The following is a 27,881-nucleotide window of genomic DNA, read 5'->3' as shown; positions in this document are numbered from 1 at the left end:
CTATGGTATCTTGGGCATGAAGATGCTTCCTGTTGCATGGCCCATTTCTGCCAAGGGCTTATGTTGTGTTTCACCTTGTATGAATACAGAAATATCTTTGTAGGGAAACGACAACACGTGTCTTTATAAATTTGGCAGATGTCTAGCTCTATGAGAGCATGCTGGGAACCTTCAGAGTAGAAATCCATCATCTGTGACACTGCAAAATCATTGTCCTTATATGAACTGTCAGAATTGAAAATAAATGTTAGTGTAGATAGTGTATACAGACTTACTTTGACATGTTTAAGAAATACTCTGGTAATCTAGATATTCCCATTGTGAAACTGTTTTCAAAGGGAATGTTTTGTAGGTACCTGGCTGGGTGAGGATAGAAAATATATTTTCTTATTAAACTTAACTTATTCTTTTGGACCTGTGTTTGCTTTGGCCCGTGTGACACAAGCAGCTACTGGCATGATTGACAGCTAGTTTCATGCTTTCTAACTAAGGCAACTGACAAGGTCGTGTCAAATGTGATGACAGGTAAGCGGGACAACGCTGAGATGTCGTTTCTTTTTTCTTATTCTTTTCTTCAATTTTTCTTTTCACCTCATGCAAGGACAAAAGAATAAGAATAATGCTTTCTCTTTACGCCTTACTTTTACAAAAGGCTGGTTTTGTTAGAAATGATACAATATATACTGTATTACTTGTGAATTAACCCAAATAACCCAACGAAAAAATTGCAGATACACTATGCATGCGCATGAGAGTAGTTTATTGTTGCCATTTTTGTATATTTCATGTCGCTATGAAAACTAGACCCTGTTTATTTTTCTTTAAATTGAAATATAGGGTAAAAAAAACTTTTTGTAATCTCTTTAACACAACAATGCAATACATTTGAAAGGATTTTCATCTGGCAGCTTTTGTCAGCATTCATTGCATTTATTTGAATAAAATAACTCTGTGTTGCTCAGTCGGTGCAGTTTTGCGTTAGCTGTACAAAAGTTTATGGGGTTCAATCCCAGGCAACAAACACACAGACTGATAGAATGTATAGCTTGAATGCACTGTAAGTGGCTTTGGATAAAAGTGGCCACCAAATGTGTAAATGTAAATAAAAAAGTTAAGATTCTGAGATCAATCTTATTTAAAACTTGTTATAATACAGTCAGGTATTATAAAATATGCAATATGTGATCCTATCTGCTTTATAAAGTCTCATAATCTAAATATAACATTAGAGGAGGATCAAAATTTGATTTCAATCATTTATTTCACATATCATGGCCAATATAAGAGATCAAGGTTAAATCTTCACTGAATGTTCTTTACATTTAATAGGATGGTTTTATATCGAAAACAGTAAATCACAAAAAATGACTTCAGCTTGGTTTTCAAAGGCAGGGTCACAAAAGTAGGCTATTTACTGTAGGTGCCTATTTTATATTAAGGGGGGGGGGGGGGGGTTATAGAGAGGGCAGTGTAGCCTAGGCCGGACAATTCTTGTGGGATTCAGGCCAGGAAACTTCCAGCATCTCCTGATAGATGCCATTACTCTTGCTTTTTCCCGCATGATGTCTCGCCCGCCCCAAGCGGTACCTGAGCCTTCCACCACTGGGGCTGACATGATCTACTCAGCCTGTCTATACCTGTTCCTGGAAAACATAAATGCAGTCTTGACGGCTTTCATAAATATTGATAAGATAAATCCAAAAACACAAGCCGTTTCCTATCTGCTGTCCATGGTTCACGGAGTATCACTGCAGTTGGTTGCTTAAATCAAACTGTAACAGATGATACTACAGTAGCATAAATAAAACTTTTTATTTCCTTCCATTAAGTTGAATTCACTAAACAGTGATATTTCAGGGACACAAATAAACAATTTATCCTAACTGGTGCTTCGTTGTTTTTTACTGTAAAAGTAAGAAGTGAAAAGTATGCAAAATTAATTTGCCAAATCCTACTGTAATACTCAGCCTGCAAGACGAGGAACTGCACCATCTGAACTGCATTCAGCACAGATGTTTTGGCCGTGTTTGTGCTGTTGCCCGATACGCATAATTGCTTTAGTGAATTTGGTGCTAAAACAACGCATACGGCGCATGCAAATATACGATGCCATAGCATGCGCAATTGATTTTCTATGAATTTCTTTCATTGCATTATCAGAAGGTGCAGATCGGATCTAGCAGGCTGGAAACGCAGCATATGAAGAAGCATCTTTCCAGTTTCCCAGCAACATTAATCACAGAGAAAAGTCAAAGATGCTGCATTCGCCACCACTTTAATTGATGGCCCTGTTGGGTAGTCGAAAGGCGTTAAATTACCCGCGTTTCTTATGATCGAGCGTCATCTGTCAGTCTGTGAGCGAAGAGCCGAGCACGAGGGGCTAGAAGGAACCGAGGTGAGATGAGAAGATGAGGGTTAGCACTGTCCTGAGAGTTTGACAACCCATATCATTGCCAGGGTCAGAGTGGAAATGAAGCTCCCGTGTGGATTTCTCCTCTGAACGCCTTCTTGGAATAATGGAAGTTTTGTGGGCCACCGAAGATTGATGTTCAAAGACAAAAGCACATCATTTCCACCTCGGGTTTCTCTTCTCATATTCTGCGGTGCCTATTTAAAAGCGAAAAAAAAAATCATTCATATCCTTTTATTCCCATAAAGGACTGAGAACAGAAAAATTCTACCCTGCAAATGATATGAAAGGTGGAGGAACGAAACACGCTCAAAGTGAATGCACAATACGTGTTGTAAAAACCTCAGTGCCATTTTTGAAAGAACGTGTGTTGAATGTTTAGTGATTGCCAAGTTATTTCCTTCTATCATAAGAGATTTCTCTCTACCTTTAAATTACTATTTTAAGTCTGACTATCAAAGGTTTCTCAGACTCTCAGCCTAGTGCCGGCACAGATATTTTTCTCTGTAATTTTTAAAAGCAAACCTATTTGAGGAACTCACTTGGACTGCATGATGGGCTCGTGTGAGGTCTGGAATTTCTGGGTAGTTTGGAGTTGCGCTATTATCGATTGGGCTGTTCTGAGTTTGATGGCAGTGTCTGTTAAAGGGATAGTTAAATTTGATGGTACACCCAGACATTCAGTTCTCTTTTATGAATCTGAACCAACCAAGTCATCACCTTTAATGATCTTTTAGCAGTAACAGTCATAATGTGAGCTTGAACATCCCTCCTTGAGACTGTTCCCTGTCTGTGAAATGCTTTGTGTTCAGGATAAGGAGTACATGCTAGTTAGACTGGAAATCGGAAAAGTACTATAACCCTGGTAAAACCAACCCTGTAGCAGCAGAGTTTAATGCTTTGCCAAAGAGTGCATGATGTCAATAATATATTTTTTGAAAAGTCAAGATATATTTGACACTGTACTAGAAAATAGAATAGGGAAAACTAGGAAGTCTTGTTTGTGTACCTCAAACTTTGCTATAATAATATTATATTTACATTATATGCCACTGTGTGAGAAATCTGAACAAATTATGTTGAATACAAGGGGACATTTCACAAGACTTTATAAAAATGTAAAATATATTTTTGGTGTCCCCAGAGTACATGTGAAATTTTAGTTCAAAATACTATACAGATAATGTATTATAGCATGTTCAAATTGCCACTTTGTTGGTGTAAGCATAAATGTGCAGTTTTGTGTGTGTCCTTTTAAATGCAAATGAGCTGATCTCTGCACTAAATGGCAGTGCCGTTGTTGGGTAGTGCAGATTAAGGGGCGGTATTATCCCCTTCTGACATCACAAGGGGAGCCAGATTTCAATGACCTATTTTCCACATGCTTGCAGAGAATGGTTTACCAAAACTAAGTTACTAAGGCACTGGGGACCAAATTGTATCACTAAAACATGGAAAAGGTCAGATTTTCATGATATGTCACCTTTAAGTGGTATATTTAGATAATTTTCCATAGGCATTTTTAATTTGGTGAATTTCAACACAATTTAACAAATGATGTGTTATTTTAACACATTATGGCTCGGTTTCAAAGACTAGGCTTAGCTAAAGCCAGGACTAGCCAGGACTAGCCCTTCGTTAAAATAAGACGTTTAAGCATTTTTTATAAATATGCCTTAGTAAAATATGTTACTGGTGTGTATCTTAAGACAATCAATGGTACTGGCATATTTAATATCTGTACATGAAAGTTATTTTCAGTTTTGAAAGCTCAAACATGTGTTTAGTCTTACACTAGCCTTAAGCATTGTCTGTGAATAGGGGTATGTGTTGATTTTGTGTTCAAATAAATAAAAGAGACAACACACAAGATATTAAAACAACACAAAGTGTGCTGTTCCAATCATAAAACAGAACAAAATGTGTTGTTTTAACGCATCCATTTTAAGAGTAAATGAACAAGTTGACTTCTCAAGAAACTTTAATTTATAGGATTGACTTATGTAAATTTGCCATAAACAAAGAATAGCATTGCTTATCAATAAATCATACCATAATGATTTTAAATAAATTAGACTAAGATTTTTCTTCTCTATTTAATCAGACTTTTCCACACATAAACATTCAACACATACAGTATCCCAGCATAATAGAATTATACTGTATCAACAAACACATCTATTCGTTTGTGCTCTTTTGTTTGTGAATCCACAGACATGTTTTAAAATAGTGTTGTAGGCTTTTATTGCTGCTAGGATACTGCTAGGGTGTTTTGCTTATAAAATGTTTTTTTTTGTCTTCATCTCTTATATTCAACTTGACAGACTGCTCAAAACAATAGCAGTCCTGACTGATGAATGTTAAATTTACGAAATAAACAGATAGATAGATGGACTTGATGGTCAAAACATACATAGAGTTTTTACAGTTTTTGGCCTTAGTGGTAGTTTCCATGTTTGGAAAAAAAGCGCCACCTGGTGCATAATAGCGCTAAAATGAAAATCCGTAAAAACTCATCATTGGCAGGGAAGCGTTTTCTTTTAATTGACGAGATAACTCGTCAATGGCGGGGAAAGAGTTAAAATGCGGTGTGATGCCACAAAATACTGACATCTCATGTGTCGATATTTAGTAGTATTTGTTGCCTAAAATGTATAACTTGAATTATACATTCATTAACCCTTTAGATTAAAGTGCCTATAATGACCTATTTGGCTTTTCAAGTTTTTCAAAAATGCTTTGCTAACAGATGCATTGACAAAATTATTAAATATGTAGCATTCAATTTAATCAAGACATGAAATTTTACTTACTTGCCAAACACAGACTTACAACTTTTTCTGTCATCTCAGATTAGATTTGAAGTCTATGATCGTGATTTTACTGAAGCAACAAATTAATATTTAAAGTAGTTTAAATAGTTTAAATGGTTGGCGGTCTTTCTTTACAATGTAGTACTGTACAATGTAATTAGATTAATAACCAACACAATCTCATGACAATTCGTACATTTTTTTAGAGATGCTAATTCGTTTGAATTCATGCAACCAAATTTCCTTTTGCCCTGTGACGTTGGGTTTAGGGGTTTATGATTCACTTTGTACAAATTCACACAAACTGGCCAGCGTGTAAAATACGTACGAATTTGTGTGAAAGCAGATTAAAATAACTGAATAATATTTTGAACAACTTGTACTTAACAAGTACATAATATTGTTAAATAAACTAGTTACACTTTATGTAAAATTTCATATAATACTATCAATTTAACAAGCTAATAACATATTCATGTCTCTAAAATCTAATTACGTTTGTCTGTATTTGTGTCTGACAGTAATAAACATGGCATACAGGAAGGTGCGTGCCGGCCATGGATCTCTTCGTGTGCGAGATCTGGAGAGTGAGGAGCTGCATGCCCCGTCTCTGGACTTGGAATGGGACATGGAAAAGGAACTGGAGGAACCGGCATTGGACCGCTTTCAGCTGGAGTGTGTGGAGCATCAACCTGTGAGCAACTCTTCTGGCGGCGCTATGGACCCGGATCTGGAGCCAATTCAGCCCTCTGTATCTCCTCACGGACGCTTTGAGCGTCTCCAGGAGGATCCAAATTACGTAACTCGTTTCAGCCGGGCGGTACCCAAGGGTCAGAGGCAGAGTTGGACCTGTCTGGCCAAATATCTCCTGGCGGGGCTGGGTGTGTTTGTTTTGGGACTGCTCATTGGACGTTACACTTTCAGCAAGGAGCAAGTGACGGTAGAGCCGAGTGCAGACACAGATGTGTTGGAGAAGATTGTTCAGGGAATCACAGCAGAGAAGATACAAGCACTGCAGAGGTAATAAAGCAACTTAAATTTAACAGTTTATTTAATTTGTCTACTGATTACACTCTTAAAGGTGCTACAAAAGGGTTTGGGTTGGATGTTTTTACTTTTAAGAGTGTAGCTGGTAAGTAGATCAGTTTATGGAGTACTTTCAAAGAAGGTGGGTCAGGCCATCGACATTGCTATCAAGTCCTGAAACTTATAACAGTATTCCGAATGTGACGTAAGGAATACAGACACTGTTTCTTCAAGGGCATTCTGGTCAGTGAAGGAAGGCGAGGAACAGATGCAGGGACCGTCTTTCTTGAGACAGGCTCTTTGGGACCATCATGTCTCTTACAAAACCAATCCTACAGCCAAAGTTCTGTAAAGCATATTCCCACTAGTGACAAAGCTGTCATGCTTGCTATGAGCCCAGCTGTGTGTTCCCTGACAGGCAGACTAAAGTCGAAAGCAGGTACTGATGTTAAAATTAAATGCAGACAAACCTCAAGTGATAACACATTGTTTTTGGAGCCAGGGATCACGGCGAGCATGTAATTTTCACGTCAAAAAGATAACTTGATTTTCCCCCGAACCAAAAACGCCCGACTTGCGATTCAGACTTTGCGGCATTGTCAATTTATAATTTATTTTGTCCCATTTATATTTCAGGCTGCAAGCGCCAACAGCTCATCTCAGGTCCTATTTTTCAAGCAGGGAAGAGCAGGCGGGTTACAATGTGGGGAGTCAAAACATTTTGATGGCTTTATTTACCTCGCATTCACACAGCTTCTTAATATTCACCGTGCGGCCTGAAGAAATAAGCAAATGTGTGAGGATAATTCAATTATTTGCTGTTTAGATGAAGCTGAAATAGTTACAATCTACCGGGGAAATGGCTTCCTAGTGGGAAGAAGCTATGTAGCGGTTAAATTATACTACAAATCTCATTGTAAATCTTTTAGAGACTAATGCTAAGGTGAGGTCTCCATTCACCATGTTTGAGATTCTTGAACGCATCCTGGAAAAGCTTTTGGAGACCTTTCCAAAACAGATGCTAATAAGCTCGATAAAAAAACAATTCAGGACACTTTAACCAGCATCAGTGCAGATTTTCTCTAACCAGGTCTGAAGTGCAGACTGCGATGCTTCTTTTGTTTTGCTTATATTAGTTTTTGACCTAAATTTTGGCCGGCGGCATTACTTGGGAGTGAAAAATAATTGTAGATGCGCTCCAGCACATGAGTCTGCATAGATTTGATGCCAAATCTTTTTAGTATCTTTCGATCATGATGAAGCAGAATTTCTGTACTCATGCCATTGTGTTATCCCCCCACCCCCTCCAAAAAATGCTGTGCCAAAGCCTCCATTTTCTCTTGGCTTTTGATGGTGTTTATTTCTTCGATTCTGTCCTAATTTGCACATCAAAGGTGAGTGCAGTTCCGGTAAAATGAGATTAGCCTAAAATCCCGTGAAGAAAAAGTGTGTTTCCCACTGTTTGCGGATGTCTAATGGTGCTCTTTATCTCTTGTTGATGCTCATTCTTAATTACTGGATGTAATTGATGGAGCAAGGCTCATGTTACACATTCTTTATCAAGGGCTAGTTAGATGTAGGGTTCGAGGTCAGATTCAGAAGCGCGACGCAGAGGGCTCCATTAAACAGCCGGCCACCTGGACCTGATGGGAGCCCGCTGGGTTTTCAGAGAGAGGACAGTGATGGGTCCCTCTGCGCACGGCTCAGATTCATCTTTCTTAATCCTAACACCAGTCATTAGGGATGAGAGCACAGTGGTAGAACAGGCAGGCCATTGTGGGTATAGAGAAAACATGAATTATAAATGATAAAGGAAGACTGGTTAATATTCTTTGTGATTTGCGTAATGAAGCCGGAAAAGAAAAAATCGCTGGTCCTTGAACGTCTTTCTGTTTTTGTCATCGCTAGGAGGAAGCACATTATGTCCTTCTTCTCTTGTCGCAGAACGTCGACAGTCCTAACACAGTCACTGGAGAGTAGAATCTGTTTTGGGTCCCGGCCAAATTGAATTTATATACACAATCATCCATTAATCAGTGCAGCTCAAGTCATATTAACCTTGCTGGTGGGGTGCCAATCATTGATATCAGAGAACGAAGGGCTGCTTTTAGAAATCATTATATCATTCTAAAATGTGGAGTGCACTCAATCATAAACACTAGGGGTGAGGTCATAAGTGCACAGTATTAGTGTCTGCACTTAGAGAACGTCTTAAATCATAAAGAAATTCATACTGGATGAAGTTGAAATTGCATCCTAAGCAGAACATTTACTGGCTATTAAAGAGAACCAACTTTCTGAAGTGTCAAAATATCAGACTAATGTGTTTTTCATTTAATGGTACAGTGCCGGCCCAAGCCTCTTAGGGGCCCTAAGCAGAATTTATTTGGGGGGCGCCCCTCACACCAATTTTTATTTAAAAATAAAGAAATTACAAACATTTATAAAAAGAACAAGCTGCACATTAAGTAAGGTCTAAAATTAGCATTAGGTACAGAAAACAAATCAAATAAATCATAACACTGTCTTTATTGTATGAATTAAATATAATTATTATTTGTTTAGAGATTTTATCTTTGTCTTGGATTGTTTGATTAACATATATGACACAGATTTGAGTAAGTTAATTGAGGTTACTGTCTCTTTAAGAGAAGCACGGACTTGGTTTCTGCCTTATATATACATAAACCTAAGACATAAACAAATGTTTTTATTGGAAAAAGAATACTGTGGAGATAATTTTGTTTGTATGTGCCCTGTTAAGAACAGAAAGATTTTATGTTCGCTTGCTTTCTGAAACGCGTCTCCATGTGTGCATTACTGAGTGCCCTTAAATGCGCACGCACACATGCATGCACACACACACACACATGCACACACACACACAGACGGAGGACGAATTACAAACGGTGCCGCATAAAAACGTTATGTTGTTTTGTGCTCTATTCTTCAAATTTATGTTAATGGACTACAGTATGACACACAGTAGCGTAACTGTCTCTAAAGTTTAAACATCAAGTGTTCTGATCTCTGAAGGGCATAGTAAGGTTCACGTCTGGCTGGAGCTGGACCGGACACATTCAACTGTATGTGCGTCCAGAGAGCTGCTCACTTTAGCGCCTTTTTGGGAGTTAAATTGTTTAAAATCACTTGAAACGTTTAACATTTGCAAGCCTTAGAAAAATGTGAAATGATAAACTTTCTCTATTTAAATTTGGGTATTAATCCACAAATCGCATGCGAGCGAACCGTGGGTCGATCATGGATCAACTGCGATCTGTCACACCACTAGCTCCTGCTGCACAACTTATACTGTAAATAATCATGCAAACACACCTTTATCTTGCTCTTTTTTCTCCTCCTCCGTCACTTTCTTCTTTCTCTTTTCGGCACCAGAGGGACACAAATTTTTTTGTGACATGGGTTATCATTTATTACAGTTACGCGCACTTGCACGCCGATGTGAAATGTCAATCCATGCGAGGTGTCTATATTGTGCATGACTCAAACGCTAGCAATGCATACACACAGCAGTTGTCTGCAAATAAGATTTTTTGTCTTTAATTATTCATTTATTCATTCGTATTCATTCATTTATATTACTTGTTTAAGTTATTTAATTGTAAAAAAACGATTGGGGGCCCCCTGGTGGCCACGGGGCCCCAAGCAGCCGCTTAGTTCGCTTACTGTATGCCTCGGGCCAGCCCTGTAATGGTACTATGGATTTATAATACGTGACCCTGCAAAATTCACCTAAACTTAAGTAGTTTGCATCTCTGGGTTTGCTAATATCTGTATTTTTTATATAATTTTTAAAAACAAAGCTTTGAAACAATATGCATTTATGTTTAAAGCACTATACAAACGCTCAAACATAGTGAACATAAACTCCCGCCTTCTTTCATTTAATTCGTTGGGGTTACACTTTATTTTGATAGTCCACTTTAGACATTCTACTAACTATTAATAACTTTGCAACTACATGTCAACTAACTTTCAATAATTTGCAACTATACATCAACTAACTGTCATTACAGTATTAGTAGACTGTAAGGGTTGGGGTTAAGGAAGAGGTTTGGGTTAGTGGAATAAGTTGACATGCACCTGCAAAGATACTTATAGTCAGTTGAATGTCTGTTGAGATATCATCACAATAAAGTGTTAGTAGATATTAAGCAGACAGTTTACTAATTCTCTAAAGATTGGTAGTTGACAAGTAGTTGCAAAGTTACTTATAATTAGTAAAATGTCTAAAGTGGACTATCAAAATAAAGTGTTACCAACTCGGAATGCTTCTCAGCTCTGTAATGTCATTGGCTGGAATTCCCATTTGTCTAAAGAAACACTGAATTCTTAAAACGTAACATTCTTGCTCGGTCATGTAATTCGATTGGCTTGGATTCGTTCACTGCGGCTTCTGTGAACAGAAACTTTCATTTTGATTTGTCAACATTTTGAAACTGATATGCGCTGTTAGATCGCTGCACTAAGCGACTGTGTGTTTTGAAGGAGGCAGCAATCACAGCAGCGAGTTATAAGTGGGTCCAAATAAAAACACAGTGTTGTAATCGTTATTGTCATTACTCTATAGCTTACCTGCATTAAAGCAAACCGCTCCACATTGCCATGCGGCCCACTGGGAAAACTCTCGGTGCTCCAGATGACCAGTTCGCTACTGCGTCCACGTAACCTCTATATGTAAAAAAATCTCACATAAAATGGCTCGGCCCCTCTGGCATTTGCCAGAATTGCCAGATGGTGAATCCGCCCATGTCCTTCAGACAGCGACGGTGGACCACGTTTCTTTCTTTCTCTCATTTCGGTCGTGTGGCGCGTGTCTGCGCTATTCTCCGAGATGCACTTGACGGCCTTTTGTGCAGCAGATTTTATTTGCACCTTTTTACCATCTCTCGAATATGGCTAGGTTTCTTCAAAAACACAATTTTTTTTAGCAACAAGCTGAGATAATTAAATTTTTGTACATTACTTTTGATAGAGATCATATGCAGAGCGATCCTCAAAACTGCGACGGACATACATCTGTTTGCCCTAGGGCAATACTTCTGGGTTTTATAAGTTGCGGTGGATAATAGCCACCGATAATAGCGGTATTGTGGATTGACGAGTTGGGGAAAGCATTAAGGCAATAGGGTTCCCCAGCTTAGGCGAGCCACAAAGTGCTGTGGAAACCCTGAACATTCTTTAAAAATATAACTTTGATATCTTTTATATTGACTGAGTAAGATCATGTCAATGATTATCAATGTGAAATCAATGAGCACGTTTACATGCACCGTCATAATGCGATTATAATGGGATTTAAACAATATTTGCTATTATGTAAACACAATACTTCGATAAAATTATGCAATTAAGCTCATAATCGCAACAAGTATAATCGCAGTATGCAGCTATGTACATGTAGACACTTTAATCACATTTTTTCTGCACTAACTGAAGTTCTTTTGGGTATTTGTCAGGTGTTCATAAGACTGACATGACACCTTCCTAATCATGAATCAAGTAGATTTTATGCATGTTTATGACAACTGTCATTAAGTGTCATTCATTCAGTTATGTCATTTTTAATGCAAAGATGAAATTGTTTGAGATGTCTTTGTTATGACAACTTGACATAAACCAATACAGTCTTCCTTTATTCAGAAACTGCTCAGCAGCGTATAAAACCTTTACAGGCACTGTCGTAATATTTCTGTCTTCATCACGGCACCAAATAATGAAATACGTCCATAAGAACAAGTATTTTTAAAGTGTGCCTTGTTTTGTATACCATTGGTTACTAAGTTACCAATACCACTGTCATTCGTTCTAACAACTTGGATGGAACTTGGATGGAAATGCAGCTAATTAGTATTTGTTTGTTTTTCTTTTTTTGTGAATTTTGAAAAGATTCGCTTCACGTTTGAATGGAAACTCAGCTAATGACTGAAATCAAACGTTGATGCTCCTTATGTCATAATTAGTTCACATATAAACAAAATGCTTAAAAATTTGTTTTCTGCATTCTTTCAAGAACAAGAAACTGCACCAGTCATTTATTTTTCATAATTACATTTTGAACCAACTTTTGTCCTTTATTCATCCCATTGTTTTTGAATCAAAAGCCAGTTAAATAAACACAGATACATAGCAGTAAGTGTCAAAAATACCCCAGCTAATCATAACCTCCAGCCTCCCCAGAGCGGTTATCACCTTTCCGCGATATGATAAAATTCTCTCCTCAGAACGACTTTCATAAAGTGAGATAAAGTGTCCTCATCTGTAAGGAAAATATGGAATACCTCTCATTGTAACACAGACCGGAAAGATCGAGATATAACGCGTACTATAACTCCCGTGACATTATGATTGAATGCTTCGGAATAAATAGCACGGCATACCATCCTGGGAATATTGCGCCCAACTTTAAGAATTGCTGCTGCCTGCATTGCTTCTGTCTGGAAACACTGTGGGAATTGAATAATGATACAATTGGGTGTCAACACGTTCCATTCTGGAGACAGAACAATGCTATTATTGTGTGACAGAAGTATCAATAATTGCATGTTCGCTGCTGCGAATGATTGCGTGTGAAGAGGAAATGCAATAAGAGAACATGCGGATATGGCCGGCGTGAATTTGTCAAAACCGATGTGAATGTGTATGAGGCTGGACGACCTCGCTGCAACATCATATCTGGTTTATAAAAGAGTATAACTCTTTCTCGGAGAGTCCCTGTGGTTTGTTGAATCTGCAGTGGGCTTTTCTTTGAAGGCTAAGTCCCATCATTAGGATACAGAATTGATATTCCCTGAGGAGGAAATCAATATTAATAACTGTGCCGTACAACAGCCATCTAATAAGTACTGAAGCTCTGTAACCTCTTCGCATTGACAGTTCCAGAAAAAAAGGATGCTGGTCTCTCCCTCTGCTTAAGGAAGAGTTAAACTGAATCAGACAGCTGAATTATGCTTCATAGTTGTGCCTTTACACTTTTCCACATTTCATATTTAATACTTTCTCAAATATAGATGGCTTTGAAATAATAATGGTCCACAGTGTTCGCAAGTCTTTATATAGAGCACAACCATCAGCTCTCTGCTTCTTAGGATTCTTGGAAGGCCAACAAATCTTTTTTTGTCTTTATAAACGGAATTCTAGGAATTCTGACCTTTCAATTTCCTGAGAGAACTGGGTCTATAATACATTAAGAAAGTTATGCCATTTATCTCAATGGCAGTTATATCAGAAATCTGCCATCTTTGCTCAAGAATCTTGTGAGCCGATTATCATTCATAAATGCTATGTGACCAGTCACAGTGAAACCACAGGAAATTGTACGTTGTCAATGATGGAATGAAGTCTTGGTATGAACAATATTTGTGACCCAGTCTGCTGAAAACCCAGTGAAAAGACATTTTTAGTGATTTACTGCTTTCTACATTAAATCACCCTACATGAGATAAGGATCATTCTGTGAATATATAACCTTGATATCTTTAATATTGACTAAGGTTATGTCAAAGATTGAAATTATAGTCAAATAAGTGAAATCAAACTTTGATGCTCCAAATTAGATTTATGAGACTTTTACATGAATTTCACAAATATTTTTTCGCCTTATAATTTAGTTCAGAAACAATGAACCAAATTTTTGTTGCAGGAAGTAATAAAAACAAGATGCCCGAGTGCTAGGTTAATAAGAAAAGTCATCTTAAGAGGGATGGAACATTTGAACTAATTTGTTAAATTGCTCTGAATGAATCAAAATGTTTTCGTAAATCAGAAACAACCCAAGAAAACAGAAATTATCTTTATTGTGCCTTTCTACACTTATTAAATTAATTAATAACCCAAACGGTCTCACATTACATCACATCTCTGTCGCTGATTTCCTCTATATCCTGATGGCTGCCCGCCTAGGGGAAAGGCTAATTTACGTAATGAACTTATTTTAGTATGTAGCAGTGAATCGCAGCATGGTGCTCACGCCAGAGCCTTTCTAGATCTAAAAATTATTAAATGTTTTTTTTGTGACACTGTAAGGAAGTCAAGTATCGGAAGTCCCTCCCACCTACCCTCTCATTTTAAGGCCAGTGACATTTAACACAGACATTGATTTATCAGAGGATTACCAAAGTGACTCTCTCCAGGTCATGGGAGTTATTAAGGAGTAGGTTGACATCCAAGCTCCAAATGGTTGCCGCGTGCAGACAAAAATCCCATAATTCATGGTGGCCTCCAGTGGTGCTGCATCCACCATGACCCTTATAAAGTGCAAATACCCCATTATCATGTTACAGTACATGGCTAGTAAAGTCTGACTTGATAAGAGACTAACTTTAAGGTGGTTTGGGTTGCAACCCTGTACTGTAGGTCAGGTTAACCTTGGAGTTACTGATTTAATTTAAGTCTAAATATTGAATATCAATACCATCTTTTCACGTTGGACTCTTGGGAAATCCAACAAACATAACATCTTAAATTCTCCCTGTGTTTTTCATTTTCTTTTTAATATTTGTTTTTATGGCTTTCCAGCAGCTAGAAAAAGAGATCAGATATGCAGTGTGCTGATAAGGAGAGCGTCCCCAGATCTGCCCAGGGGCAATGTCATCTGGATACTTACCTCTTTATTTAGCATGCCCACAGATCTCAGATAAAGAGATGAGCGCGGGTTACAGCATCCAGATAACAGCATAATGTTTTCAACGCGGTGAAGTTATCTCTTCTGCTTTAACGACCTTCATATCAAATTAACGCCAGTCTGATTCGAGAATCATGCGACATGTTTTCTGTCAGTTTCTGGCAGACTCTGAATGTTTGTCTGTTGGAATGTACTGAATACTGTATGAATCCTTGAGATGTCTCAATAGATGCTCTGTGAATTATTTGTATGAAATAAATGGATGCCTTTTTGATACTTCAACCCCCAGCTATGTTAAACTGAAAAGCTCGATAGAAACGGAGACATCCTTGTTTGTGAGTGGAGTTTTTCAAAAATAACTTCCCAAGTTCCCGTGCTGTGAAACATCTGTTTACACAGGTGTTTGTCTGTGTGTTGGTGAATTTGTGTCTTGTCTGTGTAATGTGAATTAGATGTAAAGTTTGGCAGCATTTGTGTACAGTATGCAGTGATATACTATAGCCGTGCACCAAAAAGTGCATGTGTTGGGTACTACAGTGTTTAAATCAGAATAGATGTCTTTGAAACAAGGTACAGTAAGGATGTTTTGTTAACATCAATAAATGCATTAGATAAAATGAACTTACAATAAGCAATAAAGTTTTCAGCATTTCTTAATCTTTTTATTACTGTAATACAATTATTCATGTTAGTGTGCATTAACAAATTCTTGCAATATCTTTTGATTTTGAAAAATGTATTAGTAAATGATAACATTAACATAAACAAAGATTAATAAATGCTGTAGAAGTATTGTTCATTGTTTGTTCTTGCTACTGCATAAACAAATGTTAACAAACACAACATTTACTGGAAATATAAGCAGATGTATGTTTTCATGATTTACACGCATTTAGGAAAATCTGTCTGTCTGGTATGGTAATGAAAACATGCTTTCAAAAAAAAAAAGTCCTTTTATGTGCTAAATCGCATGCAAATATAATATTTATAATATTTTCCGCTACCCGATGTTGCCGAGAAAGGTTTTCAATTAAAAACAAAGTATATATGTGTTTATTACAATAAATTAATTCCAAAGCAAATTTACTCACATTTTGGTGCACCTCAGTTAAAAAATACTCTTCACATAAACCATAAGACACCAGTCACTCCCAGAGCCTTATCATATACCCGGTGAAATGTAGCGCAAAGTGTTTTTTGCTAGTTTCAACCTGACGCAGTTATCACTTTTATGTCCTGTGCCACATTGTTTAAATAGCAAATGCATGGGCATACTGGTCTGAAAACGATGTATGTTGCTATTTTAAGGCAACTGAAATAGACTACACCATTGACCAGCAAAGACCTAGTCTAAAGTCAAGAGCAGAGTATTGTTTTTGTTATTTAAAGAGCATGTTAGTAATATGTGCATATAAATGGGACGACAGCATGCGTATACTTTGCTTATTACAGACACGCACAGCAGCACATAAAAAAATGTAAATATGAAAAATGTAAGGATTAAAATGTAAAAGATTATTATTGTGTACATGTTTATTGGACATAAATGATGACTGATTACAGGACTTTAGAAGGCGTGATGAGCTGCTTTACTTACAACCTGCCTCTGATATAGTTAACTGAAATTATTGCTTTCAATAAAGTAGTTTTAGAGTGCAAAAACTTCTTGTAAAAATACTTTTTGAGATTACACTGAACATGCAGGCTATCCATTCTTTATCAGCAATTAAACCCTGCTGATTTACTTCCATGACTGAAAAAAACTTTTAAAGAGAACCAAAGCTTTTATCACAAAAATAACTATTTCAATACATAAAAAAATGCAATTGTTTTAACATCAGTCTTAAAGGTATAGCGGAAGATTTTCGTTTTCCGGGTGGATCACCACTGTTATTGGTCATCCCAGATGTCAATCATTCTGATTATATGTTGACGTATAACCGTCGCACGTGCTCGCCTCTACGTTCGCTTTCTGCACATGCGCACTTTCACGTGTATGTGTGTTGTGCTACGGTTTCAACCATTCATTGAAGGTCGCGTTCTCACTGTGTTTTTTTCGAAATGTCTGAGGGTCGCAAGAGAAAAAGTGTCTACGAATTGTATGACAAGAAGAGAGAGGACTATAAATAAAGAAACAAGACCAGATGTTTATGGGAGACTATTTCACACGCTGGCGTGAGCTAAAAGGACAGGTTGGGCTTCCCACGCGAAGTTTCAACTGGAAAGGTACATTTTGTCATGCTATTTGGAGAAATCCATTTAAAATCACTGCTGGTAAAAGTTGATGTAAGCTATGATTTGCGATGCTAGCCCTGGCACAAGTCACGAACCGCACAGACACGGTAAACATGCCGACAGAAACTTGTAAACAGAGCGAAGAGAAGAACTGAGCTCCTGCACGCTCTCTCTCTGTCTCGTGCACGCGTTTAACAGGCGTTCCCTCTCGGGAGCATTTTTTTAAAAATATCGAGGGGCGGTTCTTTTAAATAATTCGGGAAAATCTTCCGCTTACAGTTTTTTCGCTTGCAAATTCCATCATGTAAATAGTGAATCTGCCCTGGCGTGAGCGCAACTGATTTTTTAATGGGATGGGAGATGAGACTTTTTATTGGTTTACATTTACATTTAATCATTTAGCAGACCCTTTTAGTCTGGTTTGAGAAATTAAGCAGCAAAAATGACTGCAAAATCTTTCCCTATACGTATACGGTACACTTACCAGTTGCACACACATACGTATATTCACACACATACATTACAAGTCTTCATTCCTGTCAGGTTAAACCACATATAGCCCCTGTTCTTTAAACTGTTACATCTTGACAAGATTGACAGTTCTCAGAGAAAGGTCAGAATGAAGGGGCAGCACACAGCTGAATGGATGTCAGGTGTCCTGCAGATGGCTCTGAATGAGACATTGATACCAATGGCTTAAATACACTTATCTAAACCACAGTAAAATATCAATTTATTTCAGTTTTGCCCTATGAACTATAGTAAGGACATTCTTTATGTCTAGGGGTATTTCTATGCATTTTTTGGTTCAATATATATGAATTTTAAAGGGACACAACACTTTTTTTTGAAAATAGGCTCATTTTCCAGCCCCTCTAGAGTTAATCATTAGATTTTTTTACCATTCAGCCGATCTCCGTGTCTGGCGGTAACACTTTTAGCATAGCTTAGCACAATGCATTGAATCTGATTAGACCGTTAGCATCACACAAAAAATAACCAATAAGTTTCGATATTTTTCCCATTAAAACGTGATATTACGCAGTGCCCAAAAATAGTCCCATACTATTGAAATAACCAAGGGGACTATTTTCTGGCACTGCGTAATATCATTGCGCTTGTTGCAGCCATGTTAAGACAGCAAAGTCCTTGATTATTACGCCAGAATGAGAGTATAGTTCCTAGCCAGAAGAGTCAAGTTTTGAATAGGAAAAATATCGAAACTCTTTGGTTATTTTTTAGCGTGATGCTAATGGTCTAATCAGATTCAATGGATTATGCTAAGCTATACTAAAAGTGATATTGCCAGACCTGGAGATCAGCTGAATGGATTCCAAAACCGTAAAAAATCAAATGTTTAACTCTAGGAGAGCTGGAAAATGAGCCTATTTTCAAAAAAGTGGAGTGTCCCTTTAAGGGTTTCAAGCTTTAGTAAGTATTTGAGGCACATTTTTATTTTACTTTAGTTGTTTTAAGGTCATGAAAATGTATTAGTTGCAGTTTAGTGTGGTTGGAGGTATTTAAAATAGTTTTAAAATGTTTATTATTGTTTCTGTTCACATTTCATGCTCTAATTTGGTTTTTATTACAGATTATTACTTATTGTTTGTTCGGATGATTCTAGTATAAGCAAAGTAATAATAGTTTCCCTTAGTAAGCATCACTAAATAGGCTTGCTGATTGTCATAATGAGACTTTAACAGCAAATTAACTCTATACGGTTTTCCCCAGTTAGGCATTTCTTGTCTAACCACAAAGACCTCATATGGTAATAATCACATTCCCCCATTACGTACTAACTGGCGGATTGAGAGATGACAGATTCATGGCCCATTATCCTCTTTGGATTTATACCCGACAGAGGAAACACAGGTCAAAGATTGGTGTAATAAAATCATCACTCCCTTCCTCTCCCTTCATCACATCCACGCCGCACTCCGAGTTTGCTACAAGTATTTTCTGGTGTAGTATTAATAAGGCGGACATGGCTTTGCCAAGCAAAAGCAATGATTTATAGTAAACCAAAATTAGAAATCAGGCATCACATTTAATTATCTGAAGCAAAGTCACATTCACACAAAGCAAAAAACAAATAAACAATGCACATAATAAATAAATATACTCAATTGTTATTTGTCAAAACCATTTGTTATTCTATCTGACATCCATTTGCCAGGATTTGATTGCTGCTGTTTAAAATATTTATCATTTTATAATGCATTCGGTTTTGAATACTATTTTAGCTGACAGTATGCAGTATACTGTGCAGGATCCTCATGCATTCTGGACACAGCATTTCATATTTAATGTTTTGTCAACCCCAGTCTCACTCCCTGATGTGCAAGAGAGCAGGACAGTGAGTCCTCACAGACACGAAGGAAACAAGGGAGACTGGTGGAGCTCTGCCAGCGACAAACAGATTGTGTATCCATTTTTCATTGCTCTTCCATGTCAGGCGAATCACTGGCTTGTCATATTAACCAATGCCGAGGAACTGCACCCAGCCAACATGTTTCAGGCCAACTGCCATTTAGTGGGTTGACATGAACAAAGTATCTCTGCTTTCATATGTGCTGGTATTAAGAACACACAGTAAAGCCTTTTTAAATGGCGTTACTCATCCCTTTATTATAGTTTTGTGGTTGATGCTGTGATGTGCAGTGAATGTCGTGTGAATATAGTTTAGGTGCAAAACCCTCTATGTGCATCTGACATGTTTTTTTTGTTTTTTGTAAATTAGCTTATGTTTAGGTTCAGTAATTTCAATTTAATGGCAATGAAAAGATTATGGGCTCTATCTTACACCCGGCGCAATGCAGCGCAATGCGCGACGCAAGTGTCTTTCGCTAGTTTCCACCCTAATTTTCACGTTTAGCGTCGCGTTGTTTAAATAGCAAATGCATTTGTGCCCCTTTTTGCGCCCATGGGCGTTCTGGTCTGAAAACGAGGTGTGTTCAGGCGCATTGTTGGCGCGTTGCTATTTTGAGGCAACTAAAATAGACTACGCCATTGACCAACAAAAACCTGCTCTAAAGTCTAAAGTCAATGGCGCAATGTGTTTTATGTTATTTAAAGAGCGCATTAGTAAAATGCGCCTATACACGGGAGGACAACGCGGGTTTGCTTATCACAAGGTACATGAATGCGCAGCAGCACAAAAATGCTTTTAAATATGAAAGATTAAAGGATTGAATGTAAAAGATTATTACTGAGTCTCTTGGACATAAATGAGGACTAATTATGAGACGTTAGAAGGCGCAAAGAGCTGCTTCACCTGCAGCCTGATAAGTAAATAAATGCTTTGCTTTAAACAAATGCATCTGTTTTTAAATGGTTTTTTTTATGCTACCTCACGGATTTATTGTATATGATGACTCTGTACCTGTGGATATGGTGAGATGAGAAACATTTTTAAGTAATGCTTAAAAAAACTCTTTGCTAAAAAAACTCTTTGCTAAAAAAACGCTGTCCAAAGTGCTGAAACGTGAGGAGAGTCGTTTGTAAATTCTTTATCTCCTGTTTGTTACAAATAAAGTATTTTTAGAGTACAAACCTTATCTTACATACTTGTAAATTATGTTTTGATGATATTGGATAGCCATACATTTAAAGCAATTACAAGCCTGCTTTTTACTTCCATGACTAAAAGAAAACGGGTTTTAAAGGTTTTAATAAAAAAATAACAATTTCAATACAAGTGGAAAAACAACACAATTATTTAACATTAATCTTAAACTGGGGATCTTCTTCCTCCGCTTAGTTTTTCAGTTTACAAAGTCCGTCATCTAAATAGGGATTAGACATAGCGCCAGAGCAACTGGCTTTTAAAGGGGATGAGAGCTGTGACTCTCATTGGTTTACTGCACGTTACGCCCAAAATACTCCCATTACAATAGGACCAACCCTTTTCGACCATGCGCTCGGCGAAAAAACATTTTTCCCGTCGTTAAATTAGCAAAAGTGGATTCGGACACGCCCATTTAGACGTTGCGCTGTGCGCTTTAGACAATGCGCTTAGATCGTTAAAATAGGGCCCTATAAGTCAACAACTGATATGCAATATTTTTTACAAATGTCACTTTAGTCACTTCATTGCAAAACCCTCTAAAGTGCTGCAAGCTGTTTTGGCAAAACCATCTTTTGGATAAGAAATTAAAATGCTGACTAGAAGATGCAACTAGAAACATTGTAAATTATAAAAGTCAGATTATAAAAATGAAGAAACTGAAACACATTAGGGGCCACTGTGATCCATGTGACTGCCACATAAGGGTTGTATTCATGTCTAAGTAGGCTACCTACAAAAGACACTAGTTAAATGTGATCCACGGTCATTTTGCACGCTGTCCCTCATCGAATTCATAAAAATCAACGTCTTTATCACATTTTTGACAGAGGTGGCGTTTAAGCAGCTTTTGGATCTGAGAAAAGTTCCCATAAATCAAAATGAGAGTTAGAAAATGGGATGCAATTTGTGGATTTGACTATAAACTTTAAAATCACCATGAAAATAAAATTAAAAACTGTAATTTTATTTTGGAATATTGTTGTATTTTTTTTTACAAATGACTTATCAGTGAGCTTCATTATTTTTTTTAAATTCATGTGCACTCATAATCTTTAATCAAAAACGCAAATCTCCTCCTTTCCTCAAAACTATTTCTCTTTACTTTCAGTCATATGGTATAGCAGGTGGGTGGGGTCCGGGAGAAGATCCAATCAGATCTCAATGGACAAATTCAAATCCAGCCCATCCTTATTTAATTTCGGAAGCTGTTTCACTCGGATATACATCACCACGGGGAAAAAGGGCAATCTCTACTTCAGTTTCATGGCGACTTTAAAGGTCCATTGTGTAGAATTTAGCCGCATCTAGGGGTGAGATTATGATTTGCAACCAATGGCTCACGAACACAACTCACCCCTCCCTTTTCGAAACGCATAGAGAACGTATGGTATCCACCACAGGACCACGCCTGAAACAACACTCAGTAGTGACAAAACACACTCTGTAAAGCAGTTTGTCCATTTAGGGCTACTGTAGCAACATGCAGAGATGGGCATATACATGGAAATGTATTTCAAATACAAATACAAAATACTGTGTTGAAAAATGTATTTAAATACAAATACAAAATACTGTGTGGAAAAATGTATTTGAATACAAATACAGTATTTTGTATTTTGAAAATACACAAAATACATGTGAAATTGGTGATTCAGTGCAAGTATCCCTATTATGCTGAAATCTATCTGGGTCTATTTCTGAATGCCGAAAAGCATTTAGATGTGTGCAACTGCTTAGAAAGTTTCGTTTTATTTTACATACCTCATTGTTTGAGATATCTTTATTATGACAACTTGACATACAACACAACTTGATATAAATCATAAACAATAATTATCAAACTTAATAAACTTCCTAGCTTTGTGGGTTAACATTACATTAAACTGTGATTTAAATGTCATTAAGTGTTAATACTTTGTCAAATATTATTAATACTCGGTCAAATAAACATTATGAACTGAAGAATATTCATGATGCTGTTATAAAACTATTTTACAGAGTATTAACACTTAATGACATTTTAATGACAAATTCAGTTTGTATCACTGGTAATTATGTTGTCTTGGTTAATGTCAAGTTGTCATAACAAAGACATCTCAAACAATGTCATCTTTGCAATAAAAATGACATAATTGAACAAATGACACTTAATGACAGAAATGTCAATAAAATCTCCTTCATATTCATGACATGTGTCATGTCATGGTTATGAAGATGTCATGTCAGCCTTATGAACACCCATTCAAGTAAAGTGATGTTTTATAAAAACATCATAAAAACTTTTTCATTCGAAATGACCCACAACCTAATCAGTTTTTATGTGAAGAAATCCACGTATTTACAAACTTGAGACGAGTGTTTGATAAATTATTCGGCAAACTACTTCCTCTCATCGCTGCTTTTTGATGGTTTTGAGAACAATTACTCAATAGTCGCCCTCTGTCATTTCACAGAATTATACAATGGAGAGCACGTCAAGCATAAAAGCCTTGTAGGTTTACTGAGGAGCCCGCAGGTTCAGCAGGTTCACGCCGTAGAGTAGAGCCATGCGAATTGCAAAACTGTGTAAACAAGGCTTCAACTGCACAAAGCTAAAAAGAAATCAGCAACTGTGTGCTGATTCCACCACTTGCTGTGTCACGTGTGAAAGGGCCTTTAAAGGAAAGCACCACCGTTTTTCAATATTTTACTATGTTCTTACCTCAACTTAGATGAATGAATACATGCCTATCTTTTTTCAATACGTGCACTTCATCTTTGCACAGCGTGTCATGAATGTGTTAGCATTTTGCCTAGTAAACATTTATTCCTTAGGATCCAAACAGGGAAGAATTTAGAAGCCACCAAACACTTCCATGTTTTCCCTATTTAAAGACTGTTAAGCGAGTAGTTACACGCGTAAGTATGGTGACAGAAAATAAAACGTAGTGATTTTTAAGTGGATAAAAAATGATAACTATATTGTATGGCGGAAGAGCACTTAGTTTGGCGCAGTAACATCATCACTCCTGTTAAGATGTTACTGCGCACTGAGGTCGAAATGCTGCAAACTAAGTGCTCTTCCTCCATGCATTGAAAATAGATAGTTATATATTCATGAACTAGTTGATGCATGAAAACAGCACCCTGACTGGTTGACTGGCTCAAAGTATTTTGAGTATTTAAAAAATACAAAAATACTCATCTTAAATGTATTTAAATACAAATTACATTTCATTTTTTTCAAAGGCTTTAAAATACAAAATACAAAATACTATTTTGTATTTCAAATACCTATTTTAAATACATGTATTTGAAATACTGCCCATCCCTGGCAACATGGCGATGTTGTGTCCTGTAATCTATTTTCTTGTTTTCACTGTTAAGCTTTAAATAGGTAGATTTGCATACAAAATGATATTTCCTGCTCATTTGTTTTGTCATTATTTTCAAAACTTAAAATATTCTCCAAATTTTTTTTTTTTTTTAGAAATGATTATGAAACTAAACTAGTAACAAGTATTTCTGTGCTTCTTATGTAACTATAATTGTAATATTGAGTTAAGTCGGCACAACCCTCTGGACCAAACTAAAATGATTTTGGAGAATTTGTTCTACAGAAAAATCCCAGGTACGTTAAACGTTATTTATTCATCAGACAGCAGTCTCCTGGCAGGGTGCAGTTTTAATCATCTTTATTAAAGTTGTGTCTGTAAAGCCGCAGGGCTCTGATCATTAGATCTTACAAAGACACAGCCGAAGAAATCATTTCATAGATTTTAGCAAAAAAGCTATATGTTACTTTTTTATAATAAAGCATTCTCAAAGGCACATTCTGAGCATCTCATTAATGCCTATTTTTCAAGTCCTACATATCTTATAGTGGCCTGTGACCTGAAGGCTTTATATCTAAATATATATTTTCCCACAGAACATGCTGTTTTCCATTGTGTTGCATATGTTTACTGATTGACTCATTCTGCTTACTGTAGGAGGGTTTCTATTATTGCACTGGACATAAATTGAAAATCTCACTAGAGGGCGCTGTGGTGAATCCAGGCAGAGGCTGAACAACAAAGAGATCAGAACTAGTTAGTTGTTTTTATGTTGGTTCCAGTGTGCCTCTGAGCCTAAGCTTCTTAAAGTCTAAACAGATCTCATTGTGTTTACAGGTGTGCATGCATGGTCTTGTACAATAGACAATGTGTTATATACAAACCATAAGCATGCAGAATGTAGCATGCAGAATTTTACATAAGGTATTGGTCTCTCTCTCTCTCTCTCTCTCTTTCTCTCAATGTGTCACAAATGCACACAGCTCTCAGGCCAATTTTAACAAACACATGAGATTTACTCAACCCTCACGAGGTTCCAGTGCTGGCTCATTTAAGCAGCAGTATTAATATTTGCTCCTGGGCATTAAGGATCTGCAATTCTTGTAGTTTTCCAATGGTTGTGTTTCCAGTAGGCCTGAATTAGCATTGCAATCTTAGTTTTGGCAACTTGGAAGACCAGAAGTGCTGACTTTCGAAAAAATGCTTGTGGTAATGCATTGCAGGCTACATAATAAATTTCCTTTGGAGTGCTTCAGTGGAATCCAGGTGTACTTTCTATTTGCGGTGGACAAAATAATAGAATGTAGGTGTTTCCTCAGAACAGTGCTAGATTGGCTTTTCCCTAAAGCTCAGGTGTGAATCAGTATTAAAAAAAAAACTGTAGAAGTGTGATTATGTCGCATTACATTCATGTTATAGCCTCTGTGTCATTGCAATTTTGGGGGGGGGAGGAGCAAGAACCATTCACAGCAAAAAAAATATTTTTAAATGTTAAAAATGAGAAAAAGTAAAGCAAAATGTGTAGCTCAATTGGCGGAGCATTGCATTAGCAGCACACATGGCATGTGTTCAATTGCCAGGAAACAAACATAAAAATAAAATGTACCTTACAGTAAATGCACTGTAAGCCGCTTAGCAGACGACTCTGGGCCAGATCCATACTGGAGCCACGCCAAATTATAAGCAGCTCAGGTGAGGATCTGGCCCAGAGTCATCTGCTGTCTGGGTTTGGAAAAAATCAGCTGCCAAATGTCTAAATATATATGCAAAATAAACTAGTAATTGTTTAACATATTAACACTAAATTAAATGTACAAGATTTTTTTGAAGCTTCTCACAACAATGAATTTACTGATTTCAAATCTGCAAATTCAACTCCTGCCAACAGATTCTTCATAACATAACAGCAGAGGCATTCGCCCACATGCGTGTAAATGCGTGTGTGGACGGTTGGGTCTCTAGATAATGTTAAGGTGTCTGCCTGAAGCAAAAGAGCATCTTGCTTGTTCTTTTGCTTCTAGAGAAGCAACCTTCACCGCAGGGCCTGAACATCCTCTACGCTCCTGCAATGACAAACCCCATGCAGTGCTCTCTTTTGAAGTGTGCATAGCTTAAGGGCTATGGAGATTGATAGCGATTGCCACACAAAAAAATATCTATCTAGGCCATCAAGACGGGAAGTATTCTCAGGCTTATCTTGTCAAAAAAGGCCAGCGTCGCTCATCTTGAGAAAGATAAAGGTTGTAAGCATGCTTGAAAACCTGTTTACAGGAGATATGGTATATCATTTCGATTTACATAATGGAACATGAATCATTTTGAACTATTGAACTCTTGTGTGAGTTTCATCTGATTATTGAAAGATACAGACGAGCTTTTTCTTGTGCATTTATTAAGTCCTTTATTTAAAGTGCCACTTTTAGTAGCTCTCCATAAAGACAAAGTGTTCTCCGTCTTATAATGAGCCAGAAAAGTATGCATTTTAAAGTAAGAAAACAGTCATATTTAAAAAGTCTGTCTCAGTTAGTGGAAGTTTTTTGCTCACTAGATTTTGTTGTATTAGCAAGCGGACGTTTTGTCACCCTTGTTCAGAACAGAACCTTCTGCGAGTACTCTGCGTTCGTGCATTGGTGCATTGCATAAAGCATGCCATACCCACTTTTCTAAACTATAACATGAGTATATCTTTTAAGAGACCACATGACCTTTATTTTAATGGAAAAACACATTTATGATGGAGCGTGCATGAAGAACATGGGCAGGTTGCTTAAGTCCAAGCAGGCAAGAAGATGAAAGAGCATGTGGTGATTGTAGATGTAGTCCTGTTTGCCAAGTATGACCTCCTTAGCTTATATCTGCTATTTCATTGGCTGGGAGAAGTTATAATAAGCATGCAGGGTCTTTCTTGATCATTGGTGCTTCAGCTTGGATACCTGCTGGGGTCGTGTGTTTTCGAAAACACTCCGTACAATATAGATTATTTTTGTGATATTTGAGATGTATTTTTAAAAAAAGCATGATGTGTGTACATTACTAAACAAGGTGAACCTTTGGGAAGCTCTAGTTTATATTTCTTATCTCTTTGCATCTGGGCTACACAGTTACCTTTATAGCCTTGGGTTTTAATTGCTTCCCTGATGATGGCATTGATTTATCCTCTGCAGTGCTGAAACTGGTTCCCAGAGGGTTCTGAGCAATTGTAGCACGCTTCGAACCCGGCCAAATGAGTTCCTTTAAAATGATGAAGAGATTAGCACACAATATCGGAAACTAGGTGTTGCGGCATAATGAAACAAATACCAAACGCTTTCTGTATCAAATGGACATTTATCAAGGAATTTTCATGTTTTACTTTTGAAAAAGCAAATACTTGTTGCAGGGATGATAAACCACCATCAACATTCCATTTACTGATTGGAGACAAAACTGAGACATACCTAAAATTCAAGTTACATCTGCTTGGCTTCTACCTAATCTCTGCTTCCCAGACAGCAGATGACTCCAGGCCGGATCTACACCGAATCCGCACCAGAGCTGCTGATTTTGGCACGAGTCTTTTGCTGTCTGGGTTGTAACCACTGATTTATATAAATGACTGGATTGCGCATAGAGCGCTTAACGTAACAGCGAGAGGTGAAGCCATCGCAGAGTTCGAGGCGCCATCTTGCTATGCCCATCCAGCAGAGGGAGTCACACAAAATACATTTTTAGGACATGTATACGTAGATTAATTGTTACTTCTGATGTTAATTGCAAAGTTTATGTTTTAATTGGGCAGGATAAGAGATTTATAGAAAATGTTAAGATGAGTTTCTGCTGCATTTTGTTGTAATGACACAGGTGTAAATAAAGTTTTATGACAGAAGCGAAT

General features: G+C 37.2%; 1 protein-coding gene across 1 annotated transcript in view; it reads left to right on the top strand.

The window, feature by feature from the left end:
- LOC135719047 (inactive N-acetylated-alpha-linked acidic dipeptidase-like protein 2) overlaps window positions 1-27,881 on the top strand; it is a 316,217-nt gene that overhangs the window by 97,959 nt on the left and 190,377 nt on the right. The window contains exon 2 of the mRNA XM_065241553.1: window positions 5,745-6,243. Within this exon, the coding sequence (XP_065097625.1) occupies window positions 5,745-6,243 (499 nt within the window). The remainder of the gene's footprint in view (window positions 1-5,744; window positions 6,244-27,881) is intronic.

The sequence above is a fragment of the Paramisgurnus dabryanus genome, chromosome 14 (genome assembly GCF_030506205.2).
Source record: "Paramisgurnus dabryanus chromosome 14, PD_genome_1.1, whole genome shotgun sequence".
NCBI lineage: Eukaryota > Metazoa > Chordata > Actinopteri > Cypriniformes > Cobitidae > Paramisgurnus > Paramisgurnus dabryanus.
This window is presented reverse-complemented; position numbering and strand designations above follow the sequence as displayed.